The sequence below is a fragment of the Urocampus carinirostris genome, chromosome 1 (assembly GCF_059441175.1).
Source record: "Urocampus carinirostris isolate Australia breed hairy pipefish chromosome 1, RoL_Ucar_1.0, whole genome shotgun sequence".
NCBI classification, from domain to species: Eukaryota; Metazoa; Chordata; class Actinopteri; order Syngnathiformes; family Syngnathidae; genus Urocampus; species Urocampus carinirostris.
In genome coordinates, this window is record NC_142349.1 from 45,847,573 (window position 1) to 45,874,892 (window position 27,320).

General features: G+C 38.9%; 2 protein-coding genes across 6 annotated transcripts in view; one reads left to right on the forward strand and one right to left on the reverse strand.

The window, feature by feature from the left end:
• The window catches only part of iqck (IQ motif containing K), a 28,557-nt gene extending 16,049 nt beyond the window's left edge, over positions 1–12,508 (reverse strand). Inside the window, exons 1-7 of one of the 2 annotated variants that reach the window (XM_088342215.1) lie at positions 12,141–12,507; positions 9,424–9,497; positions 5,233–5,389; positions 5,016–5,113; positions 3,424–3,476; positions 3,221–3,298; positions 2,102–2,186 (exon numbers count right to left, since the gene is read on the reverse strand). In XM_088342215.1, the coding sequence (XP_088198341.1) occupies positions 2,102–2,186; positions 3,221–3,298; positions 3,424–3,476; positions 5,016–5,113; positions 5,233–5,389; positions 9,424–9,497; positions 12,141–12,219 (624 nt within the window). In that variant the 5' untranslated portion in view covers positions 12,220–12,507. Of the gene's footprint in view, positions 1–2,101; positions 2,187–3,220; positions 3,299–3,423; positions 3,477–5,015; positions 5,114–5,232; positions 5,390–9,423; positions 9,498–12,140 lie in introns of both variants that reach the window. The other variant, XM_088342224.1, reaches the window with a different exon arrangement.
• A 13,490-nt stretch (positions 12,509–25,998) lies between these two features.
• gcgra (glucagon receptor a) overlaps positions 25,999–27,320 on the forward strand; it is an 81,774-nt gene continuing 80,452 nt past the window's right edge. For all 4 annotated transcript variants that reach the window (XM_088355675.1, XM_088355686.1, XM_088355667.1 and 1 more), the window contains exon 1: positions 25,999–26,220. The gene's annotated coding sequence lies outside the window, so the exon portion shown is untranslated. The remainder of the gene's footprint in view (positions 26,221–27,320) is intronic.

A 27,320-nucleotide genomic window follows, 5' to 3' on the forward strand; every position in this document is an offset into this window, starting at 1 on the left:
TAGTAGATAGGTGACTCTTTACCGCTACCTGTTGCAAATTGGCCTCAATTGAAGGAGTCTGAATTGGAATAATATCAACAGCAATGAAAGAAGCTACTAAAAGATGAAAAACTGAAAGCTTCACATATTTTAGTGCGTCAAAGGGAATTGTATGCTTTTTAAATTCGATTGTAATAATAATTTTGCACCAGACTTCTTTTTTTGTTAAGCACAACATCTCTGCAGGAGGGAACCAAAGCCGAAAACAACGAATAATGGAAGCAAGCTGATGCTAAATATATGTATGTACCACGCTTTTCACATTGGTAGCCAACTGGACTGTCTGTTGCAGTGGTTCCCCACCTTTTCTGTACCACAAACCAGTCTCTGAGAATATTCTCACTAATAACTCAGGAATAACATCAATAATAATGACGATAACAACATCGATAATAAAATAAGCTTAAATGTACTGTGCAGTCACTAGACCACCATTGATGAAGACCAGGGGTGTCAAACAGGCGGCCCGTGGGCCGGATCAGGCCACTAAGGGATTGCATCTGGCCTGCGAGACAATGTTGAGGAAAGCGCAAGAGAAAAACAAGCTGCAGGTTGAAATATGTCCACTTGATGTTGCCAATGCCAGGTGCCTCGTACGAAGACGATGTAGTTGTATTTCTTTCTCTCTCGCTCGTACTCTCTCTCTCTCTTTCACTCGCTCTCTCTCTCTCTCTGTCTCTCTCTCTTGCTTTTTTCTCTCTCTCTTGGATTTTTTCTCTCTCTCTCTTTTCTCTCTCTTTCTCTCATTCTGGCTTTTCTCTCTCTCTCTCTCTCTCTCTCTCTCTCTTTCTCTCATTCTGGCTTTTTGCTCTCTCTCTCTCTCTCTCTTACTTTTTTTCTCTCTCTCTCTCTCTCTCTCTCTCACTTTTCTCTCTCTTTCTCACATTCTGGCTTTTCGCTCTCTCTCTCTCTCTCTCTCTCTCTCTTTCTCTCTCTCTCTTTCTCTCTCTCTCTCTCACTTTCCCTTTCTCTCTTTCTCTCAAATCTACTAGTCCGGCCCCTGGAAGAATGTTTGTCCTATCGTGTGGCCCCCGAGTTAAAATGAGCTTGAGACCCCTGATGTAGATGACAATAGGAAAAAGGCTTTGAGTTTTATCTCATATCACAATTTTCTGTCATGGCACCCTCTTGAAAGATATAAACGCAATAAAGCACAAGAAGGAAAAAAATCTTTGTGGTATATCTGATGATAAATCAGACTTTGAAGGAATACACTGTAAATCTTATTTCGATATTGTGTTGACAGTTTACGAAGTCAAAAAATTATTTTACTGTAATCATGGCCCAACTTATTCAACAACATAGTACAAGAGTAAAATATCATGATGACCAGATACATATAAAGCTTTTTTTTCTCACGTCATCTACATCCGGCGGCGCAGTGGTTAGCGCGTGTGCGGCACAGTTCTGAGGTCATGAGATTGAACCCCCTGTGTGGAGTTTGTATGTTCTCCCCGTGCTTGTGTGGGTTTCCTCCGGGCACTCCGTTTCTTCCCACATTCCAAAAACATGCATGTCAGGTTAATTGGCCGGTCCGAATTGTCCCTAGGTGTGAATGAGCGAGTGAATGGTTGTCTGTCTCTATGTGCCCTGCGACTGGCTGGCAACCAGTTCAGAGTGTCCCCTGCCCACTGGCCGAGGATAGCTGGGATGGGCTCCAGCACCCCCGCGATAAGCAGTGCAGATAATGGATGGATGAATGGACAATAATTACTACCGTAACTCCTCATGTATGACTAAACTTTGAGGGTTTATTTTGTATTAAAAAGAAGTATGTCATACAAAAATAGCATTTTTTTCCTTTCTGTGTGATATCGTACCAAACGACCCACAGACCGGTAGCAATCTGCGGACCGGTGGTTGTGGACTAGTGCTATGCTGTTCTGGGTTCCAATCCTAGCTCTTTGAAACTTCTCCCTTATCACCATGTTAGTTGTTTTTTTCCAAAGTACCTCAGCCTCTTTCCACTTACTGACCTCCCATTATAGACTGGCAAAAGCTGCAGTGTGCACCTCAGCACTTTCAGGGTACCTTATGTGTGTTGTTCTCCTATTTGGAGTACCTTGTAGCCCCTCCAGAAGGACTGGATGATTAAAGCAGCCTGCTCGTCACTCAGCTGCAGGAAGAGTGGCATGGGAGGCCTTGGACTGACAACAAAGCAAAAAAAGATTAAAGTTGCAAAATTTGCATGTGAAAGAAATCAAGTTGAAGCTTAAAAAACATTTACATGAATATTCTTTAAAGGTATCCCAAATTCTTTACGAGATGATGCACTTTGAAAGCAACACGTTTTGTAACCTGAGATGTGATGTCATTAGAGAAACACCTGCACACTAGCAGGCCAGTCGCCATATTGTTTTACATGTCTATTAGTTGAAGAGGTTGAAGTGTTTTAAGCGAAGTTTTGGTAGTTTTGTGCAGATAGCCCAGGCGTTGTGTTGCAGGTGGGTGCAGTAATAGTACAACAACGTGTATGCAGTCAAAAAAGGTCCAAATAAAACACGTAGTCCCGCCTTCAGTGGGCTAAGCAGGACTGATCAACAAAAGACGGACACAGCCTCAGAGGAAAGATGAGAGGCTGGACGACCCAAAAACACGCAGTGACCAGCAAGGCTAACCGGAAAACAACAACGAAAGGGGGAAACGGCTATGGTGACAAACGCAAAGCTGGGCGGGAATGAATAAAACAAGGAACAAGACAAAACCGTTGCTATCGCAAGACTACCCGTCCGAACAACACATGGTGGACAGCCAACAAGCTTAAACCGGAAGAAAACAAAACAAAAAAGCCCTGGGTGGCCCAATGCTAACAGGGAGCTAACAGGACGAAATTATACCAACAACGACAGAAACGTCAAAAAACTCAAACAAAAAGCCACAATCAACTACCTCCAAGCAGCAATGAGCGTTGTACAGTCGCTTTTCACTACGATCGCTCTCTGTTTCGGAGCCGGCCTCACATGTTCTGTTAATAGGATTTGCCATTTTAAAAGGGGTTGATATCCTCTGGAGCAAACAAGCCAGATGGGTTAAATTTGAGACTAAATTTCTCAAGTCCCCCAGTGTCTGGAATATTTTGCAACATATTTGCATAATCGTGGGGGGAACACTACACATTCTCCAGCAAAATGAAAAAATAAAAATCTGTTTGGGAAAACTTTTAAAGAATAATGGCACTTACTGCATGCTTAGCCAGGCTCTAACAAATGGGATGTTGTTAAACTGCCGGTGGGGCTGTCCTTGTCTGCGGGGATTGTGACTGGCAAAGAGTAGGAGAGCAGATGAAAGAACATCTCGAAAATGTCACAATAGGAGAGAGGCCCCTCTCCAAGAGCCACTCAAGGATAAGAGATCACGAGACATAAGAGAATCTGTAAGACTTACTTGTACAGCCACTCCACCAGAAAGTCAATGGGGTTGAATGTCATTACTTTTCTCTGAAACACAGTACAAACATAGTACTCAGTTGAGAAACAGACTACATAAATTGCATTCTGGCAAATAATATTTTAAAAACAAATAGAAGTATAACAACTATGTAAAAAGACATTTAAAATAACATAGAACATACAGAGAGTAATCAACACAGCCCAAGAGATCATCGGCTGATCTCTGCCTAGTCTGGAGGAAATTGTGGCTTGGAATATCAAAACAGGACAATTGACATTAAAAAAGACAATTCCCACCTTGGCCAAAAACTCTTTCACCTGTTGCCCTTAGTATGCGCTGTAGGTCCCTTAAACAAGGACAAACAGGCTAAGAGACAGCTTCTTCTCCAAGGGCAATGACCACCCTAAACGAGTGAATAATCTTAATAAAAATGTTTTAACATATTTTTTCCTTCTCTGTTGCTCCTAAATGAAACTGTGAAAATGTATACTATTGCACAAAACTGTGAAAAATATTCACCTTGTGACTTATTTTGTTGCTGCCTAATCTAATTGAACTTCTCTTTATTGAACTATTGTTGCAATGCACCATTTTTCATTCACTATTATTGTAACTTGGGCCAGTCTCTAAGCTCTACTTTGTATATTTTTTCAACCTTTTATCCTGATCATCTTTTCTTTATTACATGTTTACCCAGGAGTGCCATGTCTAATCTTGTTGCATAAAACGTTTTACTACATTGTTATCAGTGACAATAAATATAATTCAATTAATGAGATTTACATTCAATGCTGATAAAAAAAGTATTTTTTCTTTTAAAAGTTGCTTTAAAAATATAATACATAAATGAAAGCAGAAAATGCTAAAAAGGTTAGGTATAAAAACTTTCAATGTTGCCACTAACAAGTGCCTGATTATAATCAAAAATATAGATTAATAGAAAAGAATAAGGCAAAAGGAAATTTGCAAGGAAATAAATTACAGTCACACATGCGCCAACATTTTAGAGCATCTCAAGTTAATTAATTTCAAACTTAATTTATTTACTCAACAACAGTTGTATGAAAGAACATTGAATACATCAAAAAAATTACGACAGAACTGAAAATAAAACTGAGATAAAGTAACCTTCTTTGATATCTAGCGATAATTTGGTAACATGAAGTAGAATAAACGAGAAAGTGGAAAAAGTGTAGGTTTCAGATTTTGGTGGTCTTCAAAAGGACATAGTGTAGATATTAGTGCCTCCTAGTGGGGCAAAAATATTGATTAAATAAACAATAGGGATTTTAATAAAAAGCAAAAATACTTAAACTATTGTATAAACATGCATTTTCAAAATAGGTTGATAAATGTTTGACCTAACATGCCATTTTGTTAATTTGGGTACCCCCAAAAACCTCTCGAAAGGCTGGGCAAAATATGAGAAGAAAAGTCACTGTGAGTCTCCACAGATTGTATTCTTCCCTGTGGCACTCGTTTTTGGTTGCACTGCACAACACAGAGCACCTAGTGGTGATTTACTACCCAGTGTCCTGGGCGAATCTGGCCTTGTCCTTTAGGGTGCATGCTAAATATTTGCGTACCTGCATACATCCTTGCTTCTCTGCTTCTTTCAAGACCGCCTCAAGTGCAGGCACCAGCACAGGAAACACTTTCTCTTCCATGTAATGCGTGACCGGATCTGTCCAGCAAACCGTCAAGTCAAGTCAAGTCATGTTTATTTGTATAACCCTCAATCACAAAGAGTCTCGTAAAGGCGATGCAATCATAATGGAAACCGGAAAATGGGGACCAACTTACGTTGAAATGGTTGTGGACAGAAAGGGTGGACTCGTTTTTTGCGGCTTAGAGGAGGATGTACTCCAAACACGGAGAAACCGGCGTGGGCAGGATGGTGCAGAAGAGGGTCCAGGTCCAACAGTAGAGCGTTCTCTTCCTCCTCATCGTCCTCCAAGATCTACACTCAAGAAAGACAAAGGTGAAGCAACTCTGGCCTTGTCCAACCAGACCTCAGCATTAAAGTGCTGCCAATACAGATAACATCTGCAGATAGCCCTTTTGGTGTTGGTATCTTGTAACAACAATCGAGTTGAATACCAGTTTGGAATAAAGGTGGTCAGGAGACTACCTAAAGGAGCCCAATTTGGAACTTTCAGCTTTAAGTCAATATTGCAGCCTTAGTCAGTGCATTTATGGTGTGCGTGCAAGTATGTGCATCTTTTAAAGCACTCGAATGAACTCTTTATTCATCTTTCTTGGGGTTTGAGTAGACGTTTGGACTTTAATTTGACCATTTTCATGCAACAAAAACAAATAAAAACAAAAACACGCAGGTACAAGCATGAAGTCACTCTCCAGGACACCAGGCCATAAGCATAAGGGCTCTTTGAACTCAGTAGGGCATTATTAACACATACTTATTAAGTTGAAATTTAACTTTCAACTTTTTAAGGTTACCTTTAAAATTAGCAAATTTTTCTGATAAGAGGAGAATATATTTCTCAGTCTAAATGATTCAGTCCAGGGGGAATAGTGTCTAACAAGAAATTTTAAAGCATAAGAAACTAAGACTGACTATATATAAAATATAATAAATGATTATCTGACCAGGGCAGCACGGCGGCGCAGTAGTTAGCGCATGTGCGGCACAGTTCATGTCATGGGAATCTCCTGCGTGGGTTCAAATCCGGCTCCAGACTTCCTGTGCGGAGTTTGTATGTTCTCCCCGTGCTTGCGTGGGTTTCCTCCAGGCACTCCGGTTTCCTCCCACATTCCAAAAACATGCATGTCAGGTGGATTGGCCGGTCCAAATTGTCCCTAGGTGTGACTGTGAGCGAGTGAGTTGTCTGTCCCCGTGTGCCCTGCGATTGGCTGGCAACCAGTTCAGGGTGTCCCCCTGCCCACTGCCAGCAGATGGCTGGGATGGGTTCCAGCCAACACCCCCCCCCCCTCCCCCACGCGACCCTAATGAGGATAAGCGGTACAGCTAATGAGATGAGATGAGACTATCTGACCACATACCTTTTTTTTCTTGGCGTTGCGGACAGTATATGACAAGAGTACGACGCGCGCCCCCTCTAGTGGTACGTTGAACGCACAGTTTAATGTAGTGCAGGGTAAAAATAATGGTACGTTTCAAACTTTGGAAACATTAAAGCGGCACTGTGAAATACATTGACAATGGATGTCGCTGTTTGGTGTAGTGCAAATAGTGCAAGTAGGAATACAAACTATGAACACTCAAAGGGACCAAACCGCACAATTTTTCTTCACATTTTTCTTCTGTTGCAAGGTTTTTGATTTTTGGGTTACCACTGCCCTTCAGAAAAATACATCTACATTGACATGTTTTAAAATGCAAGTTTTAATAAAAGCTCGTGTTTTTATTATTCAAATCAGTATTTCTCTTTTTTGTGTATAAAGCTATTCAGATTTAATTTCCCTCGATGTTCCGGTCCGGAGCCTTCGCTCTGAAAATGCTGGTCTACTAGTGATCCAAGAGCCAAGAAGAGAACTACTGGTTGGATGGCGTTCTCCATTCGGGCCCCGGTGTTTCGAGAACGTTCTCCATTCGGGCCTCGGTGTTGCGGAATGCTCTGCCCTGAGATCCGATCTGCAACCTCAGTGGAAGTGTTTAAATCTAGGCTTAAAACACACTCTATAGCTTATGAATGACCTATATTTCATGTTGACAATATCTGTGTATTATTTGGTATTGCAACATATATTGCAATCTGGTCATCCTAGAAGGAGGATTACTTCATGTGGGGTCCCTTCTCATGGTTTCTTCATTTTCCCCATGTTGAGGTTTTTGAATATTTAATTGCCCTCATGTAGGTTTTAGATCAGGGGATGGTGTAATAATAGTCTATAGTTTGCAATAATCTGTGGTCTGTGCAGCCCTTTCATACTCCTTGTGATTAAGGGCTATACAAATAAACATGACTTGACTTGACTATTTGTGCAACAGTTTTGCATACTTTTATAAAAAATAATTTGTACTTCTCATATTTGGATCCATACACTTAATCTGTATCCATCTTTGAAACATAAAGAGACCGTGTGAATTATTTATCGCTTTCTAAAAACAAAGTCATTTACCAGACAATGAGCTTTTGAACCTTTGATATATCAACTAGATAGATAGATAGATAGATAGATAGATAGATAGATAGATAGATAGATAGATAGATAGATAGATAGATAGATAGATAGATAGATAGATAGATAGATAGATAGATAGATAGATAGATAGATAGATAGATAGATAGATAGATAGATAGATAGATAGATAGATAGATAGATAGATAGATAGATAGATACTTTATTCATTCCCGTAGGGAAATTCACACTTCCAGCAGTATCATTGTGTTGAAAATAAAACGATAATAAGTAAAAGGAATATAATACATAAATACCCAATGTAACATGTTAATATAGAGTATTTAAATAGTGCTGCATACATACACACTGTAGTAAAAATAGGGTAATATGCAATGTGGGGGTGTGGTTTAATGTGGGCTTATACTCCCCCGGGTGGAGTCAAAGAGCCTCAAAAATGAAAGTGATGCAATGCGTATTGTCCGATTTGATACTCAAAATTTTGGAACAAAATAGTTTTTCACCAGTGATTTAGGATCTAGTATGTTTCAGTATTGCGGTGGTTAGCACATTGGCCTAACACGCTTTACACCCAAAAAGACAACGATAACCAGATGATGAAGGTGCTGTATCTGAGTCAAACCTGGGTGCTTCCCCATGCTGCTGGTAACCATGGTAACCAGTAATATCTGTTCCATGAGGCGGAGGAAACCCATCCATCCATCCATTATCTGCACCGCTTATGCTCAGTAGGGTCACGGGGGTGCTGGAGCCCATCCCAGCTATCTTCGGGCAGTGGGCAGGGGACACCCTGAACTGGTTGCCAGCAAGTCGCAGGGCACACAGGGACAGACAATTTGCTCGCTCATTCAAACCTCGGGACAATTTTGACCGGCCAATTAACCTAACATGCATGTTTTTGGAATGTGGGAGGAAACCGGAGTGCCCGGAGGAAACCCACACAAGCACGGGGAGAACATGCAAACTCAACACAGGAGGTTAGATCTCATGACCTCAGAACTGTGCCGCACACGCGCTAAAAACTGCGCCGCCGTGCTGCCTGCGGAGGAAACCCATTCCCAAAAAAAAGGTCCTGAAAAGGGATAGGCTCTGCCAGTCTGTACTTGCCTAAGACACACCGCAGGAAGTGGTGCCCCGTCAACCCTGAAAGTGAAAGGTTAAAAAAAATTACTTTAATTAAAAAATATATCGATGTAAATAATACGCACGGCAGCGCAGTGGTTAGCACGTGTGCGGCACAGTTCTAAGGTCTTGGGAACCTCCTGTGTGGGTTCAAATCCAGCTACCGGAGTTTGTATGTTCTCGCGTGGGTTTCCTCCGGCCACTTGGGTTTCCTCCCACATTCCAAAGACATGCATTTCAGGTGAATTGGCCGGTCCAAATATTCCCTAGGTGTGAATGAGCGAGCGAGTTGTCTGTCCCTGTGTGCCCTGCGAATGGCTGGCAGCCATTTCAGGGTGTCCCCTGCCCACTGCCCGATGATTGCTGGGATGGGCTCCAGCACCCCCGCGACCCTACTAAGGATAAGCGGTACGGCTAATGAGATGAGATGAGACATGAACCAGTAGGGCTCTCCAGCCCATCCCAAACATGCATTTTTAAAAATACTAATTTAGAAAATGTGCCTCCCCCTACAGGAAGTTGACATAGTTGTCTTCCATCTTGCTGCTAGATACCCAGAAACCTTTAAAAGACTGGAAAAACAATTGGTAAGTATAGTGGTGTGTTTTAGTCACTTCTTACTTTGTATTCTGCATTGTTTTAATAGCACTCATGGGTTGCATTACATAATACAGCGAAACCTAGCGGTCAAATAACACTCACTGTCCCTTTAAAATAGTTAAACGTGGGTAAATAGGACCGACTTGCCTTAGGAGAGTTGCTGCTGCTTTTGGAAGGTTGCGAGTAGGTACCGGGAGGAGTGGGCAGTGCTGCTTCAAAGTCTTCAAAGACAAACATCATATAGATTTCAAAGTCATTTTAAAAACAGTTTGATAACAAGCAGAGTCCTATGTAACCCTCGTTACAAAGCGAGTTAGAAATAAATAAATAAAAGAGATTATCTATCAGATAGATAGATAGATAGATAGATAGATAGATAGATAGATAGATAGATAGATAGATAGATAGATAGATAGATAGATAGATAGATAGATAGATAGATAGATAGATAGATAGATAGATAGATAGATAGATAGATAGATAGATAGATAGATAGATAGATAGATAGATAGATAGATAGATAGATAGATAGATAGATAGATAGATAGATAGATAGATAGATAGATAGATAGATAGATAGATAGATAGATAGATAGATAGATAGATAGATAGATAGATAGATAGATAGATAGATAGATAGATAGATAGATAGATAGATAGATAGATAGATAGATAGATAGATAGATAGATAGATAGATAGATAGATAGATAGATAGATAGATAGATAGATAGATAGATAGATAGATAGATAGATAGATAGATAGATAGATAGATAGATAGATAGATAGATAGATAGATAGATAGATAGATAGATAGATAGATAGATAGATAGATAGATAGATAGATAGATAGATAGATAGATAGATAGATAGATAGATAGATAGATAGATAGATAGATAGATAGATAGATAGATAGATAGATAGATAGATAGATAGATAGATAGATAGATAGATAGATAGATAGATAGATAGATAGATAGATAGATAGATAGATAGATAGATAGATAGATAGATAGATAGATAGATAGATAGATAGATAGATAGATAGATAGATAGATAGATAGATAGATAGATAGATAGATAGATAGATAGATAGATAGATAGATAGATAGATAGATAGATAGATAGATAGATAGATAGATAGATAGATAGATAGATAGATAGATAGATAGATAGATAGATAGATAGATAGATAGATAGATAGATAGATAGATAGATAGATAGATAGATAGATAGATAGATAGATAGATAGATAGATAGATAGATAGATAGATAGATAGATAGATAGATAGATAGATAGATAGATAGATAGATAGATAGATAGATAGATAGATAGATAGATAGATAGATAGATAGATAGATAGATAGATAGATAGATAGATAGATAGATAGATAGATAGATAGATAGATAGATAGATAGATAGATAGATAGATAGATAGATAGATAGATAGATAGATAGATAGATAGATAGATAGATAGATAGATAGATAGATAGATAGATAGATAGATAGATAGATAGATAGATAGATAGATAGATAGATAGATAGATAGATAGATAGATAGATAGATAGATAGATAGATAGATAGATAGATAGATAGATAGATAGATAGATAGATAGATAGATAGATAGATAGATAGATAGATAGATAGATAGATAGATAGATAGATAGATAGATAGATAGATAGATAGATAGATAGATAGATAGATAGATAGATAGATAGATAGATAGATAGATAGATAGATAGATAGATAGATAGATAGATAGATAGATAGATAGATAGATAGATAGATAGATAGATAGATAGATAGATAGATAGATAGATAGATAGATAGATAGATAGATAGATAGATAGATAGATAGATAGATAGATAGATAGATAGATAGATAGATAGATAGATAGATAGATAGATAGATAGATAGATAGATAGATAGATAGATAGATAGATAGATAGATAGATAGATAGATAGATAGATAGATAGATAGATAGATAGATAGATAGATAGATAGATAGATAGATAGATAGATAGATAGATAGATAGATAGATAGATAGATAGATAGATAGATAGATAGATAGATAGATAGATAGATAGATAGATAGATAGATAGATAGATAGATAGATAGATAGATAGATAGATAGATAGATAGATAGATAGATAGATAGATAGATAGATAGATAGATAGATAGATAGATAGATAGATAGATAGATAGATAGATAGATAGATAGATAGATAGATAGATAGATAGATAGATAGATAGATAGATAGATAGATAGATAGATAGATAGATAGATAGATAGATAGATAGATAGATAGATAGATAGATAGATAGATAGATAGATAGATAGATAGATAGATAGATAGATAGATAGATAGATAGATAGATAGATAGATAGATAGATAGATAGATAGATAGATAGATAGATAGATAGATAGATAGATAGATAGATAGATAGATAGATAGATAGATAGATAGATAGATAGATAGATAGATAGATAGATAGATAGATAGATAGATAGATAGATAGATAGATAGATAAGATAGATAGATAAGATAAATAGATAGATAGATAGATAGATAGATAGATAGATAGATAGATAGATAGATAGATAGATAGATAGATAGATAGATAGATAGATAGATAGATAGATAGATAGAAATAATGCACATTCTGTGACGAAAGCCATATGAATATATTTGAAATGATTCACAGTCCATATTATAAAATGAATTCAAAGAAAGTAAACGCAGCCACCCTCTTTTATTTTACTACACCATCGGGCACATTTGAATGAATCTAAACTGTCCACAATAGGAACTCCTACTTAGATAAAAAGAGTTTTTAAAAATCCATCTTACCGGCACAAACCTCCTCCCAAAGGGACTTTTTGGGCACAGTTATAACCCGCGGGGACTCCTCAGTCAGAAAGCTAAACATGTTGCAAAACTTGATGTGTTAAAACTCGATACTTTGGTAAACCCTGCTCTTCAACCTTGCCCAACTCACTTAACAATCAAAATAACAGTTTATCGTAATTCGTCCTCGACTTCATTCATGTTGTTCCTAAGCGGTTGCTAAGCAATCGCTCATTGTTAAAGAGAAACAGACCAATGGTTACCAACACGCAGGGTGGACTTAATTTCGTTTTTTGACGTCATTATTGTGACTTGTCGCTCATGTCTTATCTTCATTTTCGAGTTTGCACCATTTTGCAGCCGTGACATAAGCAAAGAAAGCACCTCGTGGAGTTGAACACAGGGAGGCGTCAAAGGACAATTAACAGCTGGGAGTTTTGAAGGGGAAAATTATGGCTGGATTAAGGTAGTTTCACTTTAACATCGTTTGGAACTTTGCACTAGCTTTAGCGGTAACTAAACTACATGTTTTTGGAAACATTTTTTTCACTGGAATTCAAGCACTTTGAGTAAACCGTTTTATTTTCCTAAACGATTTTATTCGCGGCTACACCGACTAAATGCTCAGCAAAACTTCAAGTTTGCACATGAGCAAGAGGATAACTGAACAGCTGGTTTTAAACTCCCAGTCTCCAGGTATCTTTTTTGTTCTCTCCTTGGATTGTCTTTGAATATAAAAGTTAATCTTTTCCAAACAATACATATGTTGCTGGATTTTTGTCTCCATCTGGACTCAGTCTTACTCATGAGTCAATGACACTGCCAAAAAGGCAAATGCCACCCAAAATGGTTTTCCGTCTCAACGCAGGTGATGCTGAAATGGCGCACAGCCATTCTACTTTGATTGTCTGTTTGTGTGTCTGTCCACCCATGAAAAGGGGACAAGACGTTTATATATGACCACCATATTTCACAAGCAGTTAGTTAGGTTACCATAGATGTTAAAAATGCCAAACAAAAATGGTTTTGTTGACTCAGCATTTTTTCCCCAAGGACATTCCACGCTCCCAGGCCAGAACGACTTTGAATATCAACGCCATTTCGGGATTTTAGTCCCCATTAGGATTCAGTCCTACCCTTTAGGGTTTCCATTTTCATATGCCAATGACCCTGCCAAAAAGGAAAAAGCCACCCAAAAACATGAGTGAGGCTTTAATAGTGCACCATTTTGTTTGTTAGATAAAATAGTGGATATTAAAAGGCTAATTCAGATTCAGATTCAGATTCAGATCTACTTTATTGTCATTCTAGTACACGTGTATACAGAACGAAATGTCGATGCATCTGACCCCCACAGTTTCCTTGAATGTACAGATATAAATAATGTTGTATTGTATTTTGGCTACGTATAGTATTTTACCATAGTTCCGATAGTGCAAGAAGAGTAGCTAACCAGATGCGCAAAATGGGCAGTCAGGTTAACAAGTCAGGTACACAGTAACGTTAACACTGTAACAATAACGCTGTAATTACAATAGTGCAGAGAGCAATGTGCAAGGAGTGGCAAGCTATAAAAAAAAAACTGCCAGTAGTGCAAAAGTCAGATTAGCAGCCGTTTAGATTTAAGTTAACTATATGTTAGATTGACCATTTAACAGTCTAATGGCCAGGGGGACTAGACTATTGCGGAGCCTGGTGGTCCTGCACCGCACACTGCAGTACCTCTTCCCAGAGGCTAGCAGAGTGAACAGTCCATGATGGGGGTGAGAGGGGTCCCCGGTAATGTTTTTAGCATGGGATAGGCAGTGCTTCTGGCCAATGTCCTGAATGGAGGGAAGTGTAGTCCCGATTATTTTCTCTGCTGACCTCGTTACCCTCCTAACACTACCCCAGTCGGTAGCGCTGCAGCCTCCACACCACACAGAGATACAGCTGGTCAGGATACTCTCTATGGTGCCCCTGTAGAATGTAATGAGGGAGGGTGGGGGCAGGTGGGCTCTCCTCATCCTCCGCAGGAAGTACAGGCGCTGCTGTGCCCTCTTAACCAGTGATGCAGTGTTTACGGACCAGGTGAGTTTGTTTGTAATGTGCACCCCTAGGAACTTGATACTGCTGACAACCTCCACAGCCTTGTTGTTGATGCAAAGTGGGGCATGGTTGGGCTGGTTTTTCCTAAAGTCGACAATGATCTCTTTAGTTTTGTCGACATTCAGGACCAGGCTGTTGTCCCTGCACCAGCCCACCAACTGCTCCACCTCCTCTCTGTAGGCCAGGTCGTTGTCATCCCTGATGAGGCCCACCACTGTTGTGTCGTCAGCATACTTCACGATGTGGTTTGTGGCGGACCTAGGGGCGCAGTCGTGTGTCATCAAGGTGAACAGCAAGGGGCTTAGGACGCAGCCTTGGGGGGAGCCCGTGCTGAGGTAGATGACATCTGAACTGTTCTGACCTATCCGCACTGATTGGGGTCTGTCACAGAGGAAGTCCAGCAGCCAGTTCCGCAGGGGGGTGTTGAAACCCAGGAGTCTCATTTTGTCCACCAGATGTTGTGGGATGATGGTGTTGAATGCTGAACTGAAGTCCAGGAACAGCATCCGCACATGGGTGTTCTTCTCCTCTAGATGTGTCAGGCTCAGGTGAAGCGCAGAGGAGATGGCATCCCTGGTGGAGCGGTTTGTCCTGTAGGCAAACTGAAAGGGGTCGAATGAGGAGGGGAGACTGGAGGTGATGTGCTCTTTAACCAGTCTCTCAAAGCACTTCATTATGATAGGAGTCAGTGCAACGGGCCGGTAATCGTTGAGTGATAAGATCTGGGGTTTCTTTGGCACTGGGATGATGTTGGCAAATTTGAAGCATGATGGTACTTTGGCTTGGTCTAGCGAGGTGTTGAAAATGTCTGTTAGTACACAAGCCAGCTGATCGGCGCACTCCCTAAGTACCCGCCCCGGAATGTTGTCCGGGCCTGGAGCCTTCCTTGTGTTGACCCTTCTCAGGGTCTTCCTCACGTCAGATGAGTCCAGGTGGAGTGCTCTTTCGCCCTGATTTGGAACCGCTTTCGCTGCAGGGGTGCCGTTTTGTGCCTCGAACCTTCCAAAGAATTTGTTGAGGTCATTCAGAAAGTCCATGCTAGTGTTCTGCACTGGGGATACAATACAACATGCCATGTTTCAAGTCAAATCATGTTTATTTGTATAGCCCTTAATCCCAAGGAGTCTCAAGGGGCTTCACAGACCACAGATTATTGCAAACCACAGACTATAATTACTCCATCCCCTGATCTCAAACCTACACGAGGTCAAGGAAAAACTCAAAAACCTCAACATGAGGAAAATGAAGAAACCTTGAAAAGCACATGAGGTATTCCCCCTTCCAGGATTACCGGGCAGTAATAGATGTTGCAAAAACAAACAATGAAATAAAAAATGGAAAATAAAAGATTAAAGTGTAATATAAAATAAAAAATAAAATAAAAAGGATGACCAGAATAAAGGAACAGTGAGTATTATTTTACCAACAGATGTCGCTGTTTGGTGTTGTGCAACCGGAAATGACTCAAAGTGACCTAAACGCACAATTTACTTCAAATTATTTTTGAAGGTTTGTTGGTACCCATAACAGCAAGATGGCTGACGATTATGTCAGCTGCCTTTAGATGAGTTTCATGGTATGTAAAACAAATTCTATAAAATTTATTGACCAACTTGTTGGTTGGTTGGTTGGTTGGTTGGTTGTTTAGTTGGTTGGTTGGTTAGTTTGATCATATAATCACGACGGTTTAGAGGCACCACTTCCTGTGGTGTGTCTTGGGCAAGTACTGCCTGGTGGCGCCCATCTCTCTTTGGTATTTTTCAAAATGTATGTTCATGTAATTTTAATGTATTTTTGCTTCTTATTTAGATTTGTATTGTTTGTTTTAAATGAATGAAGTTTGTTTTACTACTAGGACATAATACACACTGTTATTTTGAAGTAAAATACAACTGAGCGCAAATTATTTTTTAACGGTCCTTTTCTTCCCTCTGTCGTTCCATCCCTCTAGGTTTTTTTGTTTGTCTGTTCCTTCCCTACTTGTTTTTCTTTCTTTCTTTCTTTCTTTGTTTTTCTTCTTTCATTATTTGTTTGTTTGTTTGTTTCTTTCTTTCTTTCTGTCTTTCTTTCTTTCTGTCTTTCTTTCTGTCTTTCTTTCTGTCTTTCTTTCTGTCTTTCCTTCTTTCTTTCTTTACAAAGTGCCAATTCCAGTCTTTGGCAGATATGGACCTGTAAAAAAATAGATAGAAAATATGGTTGATTGCCACTTCTGGGTCAGATTTATGAGTGAGTTATCTTTTAAAAATACAAAACAAAAATAAAACAACAACATTGTATATATAATATGCATTTCCTGAGCCTTAACTAGGCAAATTCATTTGCTTTATTCAGTTTGCATGCAAGAAACAATTTAATGGTGTTAATTTATTCAGTGCCAACAGGGAGAGAGTTGTCCTTAAAGACGAACTCGTCAGAATATTACTCTGGAGAATATTAATGAGATGCAGTGAACATTTCAATTAAAAGTACATAAACGTAAACAGTTTTAATTATTATGATTCTATTTAATAGGTTTTAACAATAGAGTAGAGGCGATGATCATGATTCCCAGGAGGGTTCATTTGAATTTCTTCCAATGAAGAAAATGACTTGTGTTGTTTAAGACGACGCTTTCCATCAGCCTCTCGGGGGAAGGACATTAATGACTAAGTGCTTAGAAGACAAGAAGCTCAACCAATAAAATAGATAGGAAGGCGGGAGGGGGGGTCACGCTGCAATTTTATGGCCCGTTAGCTATTAAAGGTGAATGAGAACTTTTGATCCAACCTAAAAATGAATAAAACCTGATATGAACATTACGCAACAATGTTTTGAAAAATGTCTAAAACAGGCCGTCCTACGGCTAGCAATCCTAACGGAACAACCGTATTTGTTACTCCTAGGATGGCCGACTGCTGATGATTGCGTTTCAACGTATGTTCTGCCCTGTGGGGGCTTTCTGCCACATTCCGGTCATTCAACCTTGTTTATGAGCAAAGTTCAGGAGAGCGCGTGTGTTTTTCAAAGCGAAGACGCAAACATCGACCGCATCAGCGTAGACAATTGGAAAGAAAGTGCGTGTCCTTTTGACAGGGTTGTTTTTATTTCGAGTGTCAGCGAAATGCGCAACAAGATAAATGGGTTGCTCCGGGCCCTCAAAGCAAATCCCTTGGACTGCCACTGTACATAAAATATCGTTGGATTACTAAGAACTAGCAGACTGGGAAAACGTGAATACCGCTCTCCTCCCCTTGTTAATTCCAAGCGCTGCAATAGTTTCATTGGAATACTCAACACATGTACTGACTTCCAAAAGGTGTGAATAAAGAACTATTGTTTTATGAAGATAATATATTTTGTCCGTTATTGTAGTTGTCTGCACAGTTGTAAAATTGCTGCATCAAGAGGTTCTATTCTTTCAGAAGGCCTCCAAAGTACAATGAGGCTGTACAAAAAAGACACATCATTGAAAACATAAAACATGGTATTAGCAAAAACAGTGACTGGGAACAGGAAAACCTCCTGAGACAGAATACCTCCTTTCCTCCAAAATTTAGTCCTTATTACATGTTTACTCTGGAGTGCCATGTCTAATCTTGTTACATGTAATGTTTCACAATGACAATTATTTCAAATCAGAGTTTACATATTCCCTCGGTTTAAGTAAAGCAATTATTTTCTTCTTTCTAAAAATCCATCAATTTTGGACCCGCTTATCTTTAATAGTGTTGCGTGTGCGCTGGAGCCCATCCGAGCTGTCTTTGGGCAGTGGGAAGGGAACACCCTGATCTGGTTGCCAACCAGTCGCAGGGCACACAGAGACATCCGCACATTTACATCCTATCTAATACCCAGGGACAATTTCGACCCGCCACTCAACATGTCATGGATGTTTTTGGTATGTAGGAGGAAACTGGAGTGCTTGGAGAAAACCCACATAGGCGGGAGAACATGCAAACTCTGCACAGGAAGAATGGTAGCTGGAATTTAACCTGGGACCTCTGAAGTCTAAAACATCACTGTGTGTCTGCTATAATGTGAAAAAGACTGCCCATACTTCATATGACTGTATTACGACCCCCACATTCTAGTTTCTCAAGGACAGAGGCACTTTGTCACAGTTATAGGTAAGAGCCAGGGATGCTTGGTACTTCTCTTTTCAGACCAATGGCTCTAGAATTGTAATTAATACCAATACCAGTTACTAACTATGGTACATACAATTCCACCAAAGACAAATGCCCATATAACATTGATCTATTTATGTTGGCCTGGAGAGGAATGGGCACCACCAGGCTGTACTTGCCCAAGACACACCACAGGGAATGGTGCCCCTACAACTCTAGTGGTTAAGGGATGCAACCAACCAACCAACCAACCAAGATGGCCACTAAGGGGCAGCTGATACTTTAAGCCTCCTCTGTCTCGATTCATGGTTCACGGATCATGGATCCCTTAACCACCTGGGTTGTAGGGGAACAGCGGCGCTCATCCCTCTCCAGCCTGTTATTCGGGTAGGGATTTACTCTCCTACATGAAACAGATAGTACTTGCTTCTTTGGTTACCAGTGTCTTGATTTTTCAAGAGCAAACTTTGAGAATGTAGAGCTCTCATCGGCTACGTGATGGGTGACCATTCGGAGCCCTAGCTGGTTACAATAATTTTCTAAATGTATCCAGAAAAAAATAGGCAGGCCAAGTAATAATATAAAAATATTATCATCAGAGACATCAAATTGTATTTAAATGTTCTAATTCATTACCATGAGCAATGTTTTCTTTGTGCAAAGTGACCTTTTAAAAAATGGAAACAATTTCACCCAAGCACGTTAAGTTTGGGTTTTTTATTCATTGTGAATCAAAACGAAGTTTTTGTTTGAAACGTTCATATTTGGTTTTCTTAACAATGTCTTCCAAACGATTGCTGCTTATAATCGCAGGTCTGTTGCAATTACCGATACCTAAAAACTAAGTCTCGTATCGAAACTGATATGTGGTCACAAAAGTTGCCCAAATTATTGTAAGAATACTACAGATGTGCTTAACATCATGTGGACTTTAGTTTTAAATTATATCAAAAGATTTTTTTTTGCAACTGCGCATTTGATCAACCAGATCATGTCTAAAATCAAATAAAAATTTAACTAGTAGCGTTAGCCTCTTTGTGAGATAAAATGCAAACATACTTTGTAAGAATGAGAGAGAGATGGAGAACAGGAAGCCTGAGGGTTCGCTATCTAGAACCCTGAGTTTTTAAGATGCGTTAAGGGAAAATATGGGAAGAATAAAATAGAAATTGGCACGGAATGGGATAGAGATGGAAAAGTCAATAACGTAACTTGTCATGATGCCATAAATGCTTTTAATAAAACACCGTGGAAGAAGTCATATCAACTTCACATTTAGGTTTCAGAATCATAGCCCGGAATTGAAATGTGGATATTCTGCAACCACTGCGTTCAAACAAATCATAAAATCTCTTTTCTGCACGCTCTGAATGGAGCTTGGCTTTTGGGTTGCTATCAGGCATGAGTCAGTGGCCAATCTGCAGCAAAGAACAATTCCTGGCACGGGAAGATGCCCTCATTTTTGTCATGCTCTGGAAAATGGGATGACCTCGGGAGAGGGAGATGGGCCGCAGAAGTTTAGCGAAAGTCGAGTGTGCTCTCAGAAGAACGAGGGGAAAAACGGGCATCTGCGGCGCAAAGTTCACTCTGCATACTGACTATTTATGCAACAAAGTTTAGTGACCCCTGCATTTCAAGGACAAAAACACACACCAACCTTCTTTTAACAGTGACAAGCTAAACCGAATGCAGAAAAAAAGCTTTAAATGTAAAAATACAAAGTAATGGAAGCACAAAACTGTTTTGTTATTGTGTTTCAAGTGCATTTAAAAAAAGCAGTTTTTCAAATAGTATTAGACATCATGATTTAGAATGAACTTGAGATTCATTTGCAACCGTTTCAAGGCATAGCTTGAGTCTTGTCCAAACTCAGAGTTGAGGAAGAGTTATGCTGGCGACCGCCACCGACCAGTCACAAGACCCATAGTTCGAAGGTCATCAGTAGTGCCTTGCCATGCAAGTTGCAATCATTCCCTGACGACAATTAGATCTGTAATCATGTTTCCCAATTCCAAAGGGGCTAAAGGTCCGTTAAAACCAGGACTAACAGGCTTAAAAGGCAGTTTTTCCCCAGGGTCATCACCACCCTAGACAAGCGCACAAGACTAAAAAATGTGTATCTTGGTTACGTACAGAAAAATGGGTATCGATATATTATCTATTTGACATTTTTCCCCTAATAGCTCATTAAGTTTTCCAGTGCCATATAGCAAAAGTGATTTGAAGTGTGCTCATCTCAAAACTGATATTGTATTTCATAGTCAAGTCACATTTATTTGTATAGCCCTTCATCACAACATGTCTCAAAGGACTGGACAGATCAATATTACACCAGGCAAGGAAAAACTCGAAACCTCAACATGAGGAGAAAGCGAAACCTTGAAAAGGGGCCTCGCATGTGATAATCCCCCTTCCAGGATGACTGAGGTGGAATGGATTTTGCATTGGGGAACAATACACAAAACATAGTGAACATCAATAAGAAAAACATTACTAATGAATAAGAATTTTCCAAAAACTCCATGAAAACAACGACGCAGCTTCTGAACTTGCCGGCTGCTCCATGCAGACGGTTACATGCTTCAGGTCCAGGCACTGGTCAGCTGAGTCACCCCTCATTTCACCACCAACAAGGCAGCCGGAAAGGACAAGAAAAGAAAAGTATGAGGTGGGCATCAATCATAAACTACAGAACAGAAGTAAGAAAAAACATGAATGTAATAACTGAGGGCTTGTGAAAGTAATTTTATTCCAAGCAGTGGTGGGCTGTCCGGGCCTGCATGGCCTTCTCTGCTGGCCTAAAAAATATCTGACTCATGTGATGTAATTATATTTTGTCCATGAATACTTTTTGAATAATTCTAAATCGTCTGTCTGCTTCCTTTCATTGCTTCCCCGCCTGTCTGGTTTTATATTACATAATATATATATTTCAACCAATCACATTTCAGCATTTACTTGTTGCCAGGATCAGAAATTTACCTTCACAAAGACGTTTAAAGGCCCTGAGACATAATATCAGAGTTCGATTATCCTGTTGGTTTAGCCAATCAGATTTCGAGTTGGTGACATCAAGGCCATCTTGCAGACTTAAGAAAATATAAGTCATGGAGCGGCAACGCACCAAAGTCTAAAATCCGTTATTCTACTGAATTATAATTGCATTTTTTCCCCTCTTCAGTGAACCTTTAACTCATTGAAATTTTGGATTTCTATAATACTAAGGTGCTTTATGGAGAGTAGCTCAGAATCTCTGGAAAACAAACAACTAAATTTAAATTAACAATATTGCTTTTTCAGTGCAACAGCAAATAAACTTTATATTTGTAATGTAAAACATATACCACAGAAAATATAGATCCAAATCTTTGTAGATGTAAAAAGATAAAATAGAATAAAATTTCAACCTTTTTTATGCACGACAAGAGAAAAAAACATCTTAAAGGGAACCCTCTCTTGATTGGTGGGGAGCCGGCTCCTGTCGTTTACTTCCTCGAGTCGGTTTGTTCACGACTGACACATCACTAAAGTTCTATGAGGGTTTTAATAGAGTTCTGACGGCTTCTGTTGGCGGAAATTGGTTGACCAATTAAAGTATCAAAAAAAAACATTGTTGTCCTTGAGCACCACCATTATCAATTGGAGCTTGTTTTTGCCCCCAAAAGTCATTCTTATTGATGTTGGGTTGGTGGGTAAAGATTTTTTCATAAATATACAACTACTTTAAGCAGATTCAGGAGGCTGATATTTAGCTACATACTGAAGACTTTAAAGTGTATCACAGGTTCACACCCATGCCGGTGGCCCAGTTAACTCATTTTCACCCAAAAGCAAGAAAACAAAACAAAAAAAAAATACTGATAGATTATGAGGACACAAATACAAGACTATTTTGAATACCACTGTGTAGAAAATTGGAGATGGGTAGAACACCTTAATGTCAAAAATGGACTTCTGTCCCTCAAATGGACAGATTGTATAATTTGACCTCTAAATGTTGCTGTGGGGTGTAGTAAAACCAAAAACGAGTTCCAAAAAGCACAAGAAAGAATAAAAACGGCAGAAACTTAAAGTGAGCAAAAAGCACCATCTTAATTCTTATATTTTGTCCAGTCGTTTTGAGGTTTTCAAGTACCCGTAGCAGCAAGATGTCAGACAATTGTGTCAGCTCCTTTTAGGTGGCGCTCATGTAAAATAGATGCAGTTTTCTGGAACTTCGAGTAGTGTAAAAAATGTTAGTTTATATGATAATTTATGTATTTGAGCTTAATAATCAAATCCAGACAACAGTATATTCCATAATATAAAATACTTATACTAATGTATACTATACACCTGCAAATATGTAAGATATTTTTTTTATAAAGTGCAAAAAGAAGCGAGGCAACAAGTACTTTGTCAGCGTCATCTTATTCCCTGCAAACGCCAATTGACACCCGCCATTTCACACCACAGAAGCAGGCCAATAAAGTTTGTTCGCACATGTTGAAAATGGCCAAATGCGGACAACAGCGGAGAATATGTGAGCTATGGATTTTATTATCTTGAAATCCAAGCCAGAGAAGCGAAGCGTCATGGATTTCTCTAAAAATCTAGCTAATTGAGCATTAAAAGGAATACAGTTTTTCACTTGAAATCGTTTTGTTATTGCTAGTCATCTTTCGATATGAACACTGTATATTCTACTATCACTGCTTAAAAATGCACAATCCTTTCATTCAATACTTTTGAGAAGGGGATTTTTTTTTAATTGATTTTGATCGCAGCTTGTATTTAGGCTAGCATGGTGGGTCCTTGGCTCAGACCAATAGTGAACCACTGAGCATTCAAAGCACTCTCTTATTTGCATTTAATTAACATGCTCAATGCTGCATAAATCACGGGCCACAAGGAATCAAAGTTGAAATTCGTTGCAGACGCGTTTAATAATCGCTTTTAGTTAATTTGATCCTTTCGTTGTTGCATATTAGTCAAAATTGTGAAAACGACTTAAAGAATACAAAAAAATGCTACCCAAAATAGAGTGAAAAAGACTAAAACCGTCGAATAAAATGACCAAAAAATAACCGAAAAATGACAATTAAGACTAAGCAATGCCAAAAAGGAGACACAAACAAACTTTAAAAGACTCGAAAATTACTCCAAAAACCCAGCTCAAATCCAACCATTCCCTCCATTATCTGCACTGCAACCATTCATACGCTCACTCATGACTGGGGACAATTCGGACCGGCCAATTAACCTGACATGCATGTCTTTGGGATGTTTGAGGAAACCGGAGTGCCCGAAGGAAATCCACGCAAGCATGAACATGCAAACTCTGCACAGGAAGGCCGGTAGCTGGATTTAAACTCATGACCTCATAACTGTTCTAACCACCTAGCTGCCGTGCAGTCTCTAACTAAAACCGCATAATGAAAAACAAAAAACTAAAATGTAAATATGTGAAGAAAACTGAAAATTATGAAAAATGACTGAAAAAGTACTGAAAAGTACAGAAAAATTACAAAAGCTAGTGAAAAACATGAAAGAGTACCAAAACAGAACTTAACAGTATGATAAAGTACTAAAAAGAAAGAAAAAGTACTGAAAGATATGTAGAAGTACTGAATAGTATTATCTTACATATTACTCAAGAGTATGCAAATGAACAAAAAATGACTGAAAATGACCCAAAACATTAATTTATGATGAAAATTGACCAAAAACTACCCCAAAAATGCCAAGAAACAACTCAAACGACACACAAAAAATGACCAAAAACTGAACCTAAAATCAAAAATCAAAAGAAAAATCACAAAAACAATGAATAAGATGGACAAAAAAATAACAACCAAAAGGACTACAAAAAATCTGAAAAAAATGACCCCCAAAACAACCGAAATCACTTAAAAAAGAACTATTCAACGAAAACCAAGTAAATATTACTTAAACATGACAAGACGCGAACAAAACGACTCCGAAAAATGACCAAAAAAATGACTGAATTCACCCGAAGAAACAAAGCTAAAATGGAAAATCGTCAGAAAAACGACAAAAATATGACTGAGAAACATACCTGTCAACCTCCACAGCTCCATGCCCTTGCAAACTGTCATGTTTTCCCTTACAAAATACAAAAAAATCTTACACCATATTTTTTTTCCAAACGTGTTTATTTATATAGTTTAACATGTTATATTGTACATGTGTATATATATATATATATATATATATATATATATATATATATATATATATATATATATATATATATATATATATATATATATATATATATATAAAATGATGATATAATGATACATTTTGTTGTGAGATTCTGAGTTGCTCGACATGAATGAGGTTTATTATAAAAAAAGTTAAAAAATTAAGTAGCTTGGACGATCATAGTAGAAGGAAAAAATACATGCAAATATAATTGAGTAGAATAATACATTTTCTTATTCAAATTATTAATTAATTTTCCGCCTTAAATTATTGTTGGTAATATACTGATTAAAGGGATAACCACAAACCTGTATTTTTTCATTTTCTCCTTTTATACTTCCTTTTTTTCTTAACTTCTTTATACAACATAATAATTCGTAATATCATGCATGAAAGCAAATGAGCCGTTTCAGAGCCCGCTCTCTTTAATGAGTTGTTCCGAAAAAGACGGTTCTCTAAAAAGAGGCGGACTTCTTTCACTACACAACTACCATGGAATGATGCATGATGGGAAATCCCCAGGTGGCAGATGCATGCGCACAGTAGCATCAAACCGCTCGTATCGTTTGCAACGGAAAAAAAACGGTACAGAGCTAAAGGCTACCGCGGCAAACTGGTTTGACTTGATCGATATGCTGTTTCGTGATAGTCGGTGTATACCATATGGTACCCATCATTGACAAATTTGCGTTTTTCGTACAGATTTTATTGTATGTCGTACACGTCTTAAAATGCAAATTAAACGTACTTTGTATGGCAAAAACGTACAGGTTGACAGGTATGGAGAAACGACCTGTCATGGTCGCCTTGGCGATCGGTCTGCCCCGCCCCCTGGGCACCAGCTGAAGCAGTTCAACTAATTGCGTGTCTGCTATTTAAGGCTGGATTGTGGGTTTTGCAGGGGCTGGCTCATTATATACACATTGTCCTGTCTGTTATGCCTTGTCCTGTTTTGTTGAGTTGGAAGAAGCCTGTGTTTTCACGTTTTGTTAAAACCTGTTTGTTCTGTCTTGTCCCTGAGTTATGGACAACTTTTATTTTGGTAAATAAAAGTTTTGGATCGTCACGCAATTGAGTTCTCCCTTCCTGCCTCCTGCCTCCGTTCTGGTCCGGTCACCCCTTCCACTCCCTGACACGACGTCAGGAAAACCAACCTAAAAAAACAAAAAATGACCAAAAATGACTGAAAAACAACCCTTATAATGACAAAAGCTACATAAATAAAATAAGAACAATAAAAATAACATTAAAATTTCTTGGTCCGTTGACAAACCTGTAGTAGCCCTTTGGTCCGGCCAGCCGCAAAACTATCATCGAGCAGGCCAACTGCAGCCTGCGGGGCATATGCTTGAGACCCCTGCTTTGAGCGATCTGACACTTACACGAACGCAACAATCCCCCAATCCCCCCTCCTCATCTCCGGTGACGTCACAAGAGCACAAGGCGCGCGAGCGGCGCGGGACGAGCTTCCACTGCCTTGACACCAACAAGCGCAAATCCACATTCATTATCATGTCCTCCCCCCGCGACCCTTACCAAATATTACGTTTGACTCGATAATTGATTCTCGGGAGAGAAAGACAAGTTTGGGATTGAAAAGGAACGGAGCAACTCTTTTTGCCACATGCTCATAGGATGACGCGAACCGGCGTGGAACGAAGCGGGCGAAGCCTCCACAACAGGTAAATAAGACTTTACTCCATTTTGGCTCGCGAAACTTTATACGAGGGTTGATTTGGCGAAAGCGAGTTGAGTTATTTAAACACCACGGCTCAAGTGTGACGTTCCTTTGGTCTGAGTGAAGTCAAAAGAAGAAAAATAAGAATACTAAATGACAGCTCTTGGGGGTAATAATGTTCAGCAAGCCGTTTCTTGGACACTATATCATTTGAGCATTTTGATTGTGATGTCCGGTGTTAACTTGACTGTTAAGAATAATTGCTGCTTCCTATATGAAAGCTGTTACGAATATTTGCCATTAGAAGTCGGCTGTTCACAAGGTTCCTTCTTGATAAAGAAATCATGATAGCGCTGTCTTAAACTACTTTTTAACAACATAATAATTCTTTTAAAAATAACTTTTTTGTAAAATTGAAGCTCCTTTTTACCAGTTTCCTTATCTTTCCAAGTTTAAATTCTAACTTAGTATTTTGATTCGACCTCTAAAATCCACGATGACTCATGATTTTTCCAACCATTTTTCATCATATTATATATCATAATATTTTTACTATCAAGGGTGTAGGTTTGGTTTTGCCATTGGTGGGGATGTATTGGATTTTTTTAAGTGATCACATAATATTGGTGGGGACATAACAACAATGCTGGGTATTGGTGGGGACATGTCCCCTACGTCCATGCCAAAATGACAGCCTTGGTCACTATCATCCAAACAGAAAACACAAATAACAAAATACAATATAAGCCATGCTCATTTTGTCGTCCTGATTTATTCCCTTAATAAGCTTACAATTTTCATTACACTTGAAAGATTTTAAGCATCCGGACGTTGATCACGCAATGAATTTGTTTACTTATTCGCATAACAATGCCTTGTCATGAAATGTAAACGACATGCACAGCTGAACTAGTTAGATCCCATTTAGTTTTTTTGTTATGGTTGATTTTTTGCAACATACTATGCAGGGGCAGCATGGCGACTGGGTTCAATGGTACAGAGGTTCAAAGTTCAATCCCAGCTACCGCAGCCTCCCCATGTGGAGTTTGCATGTCCTCCCCATGAACTCCGGTTACCTCCCACATTCCAAAAACATGCAACGTC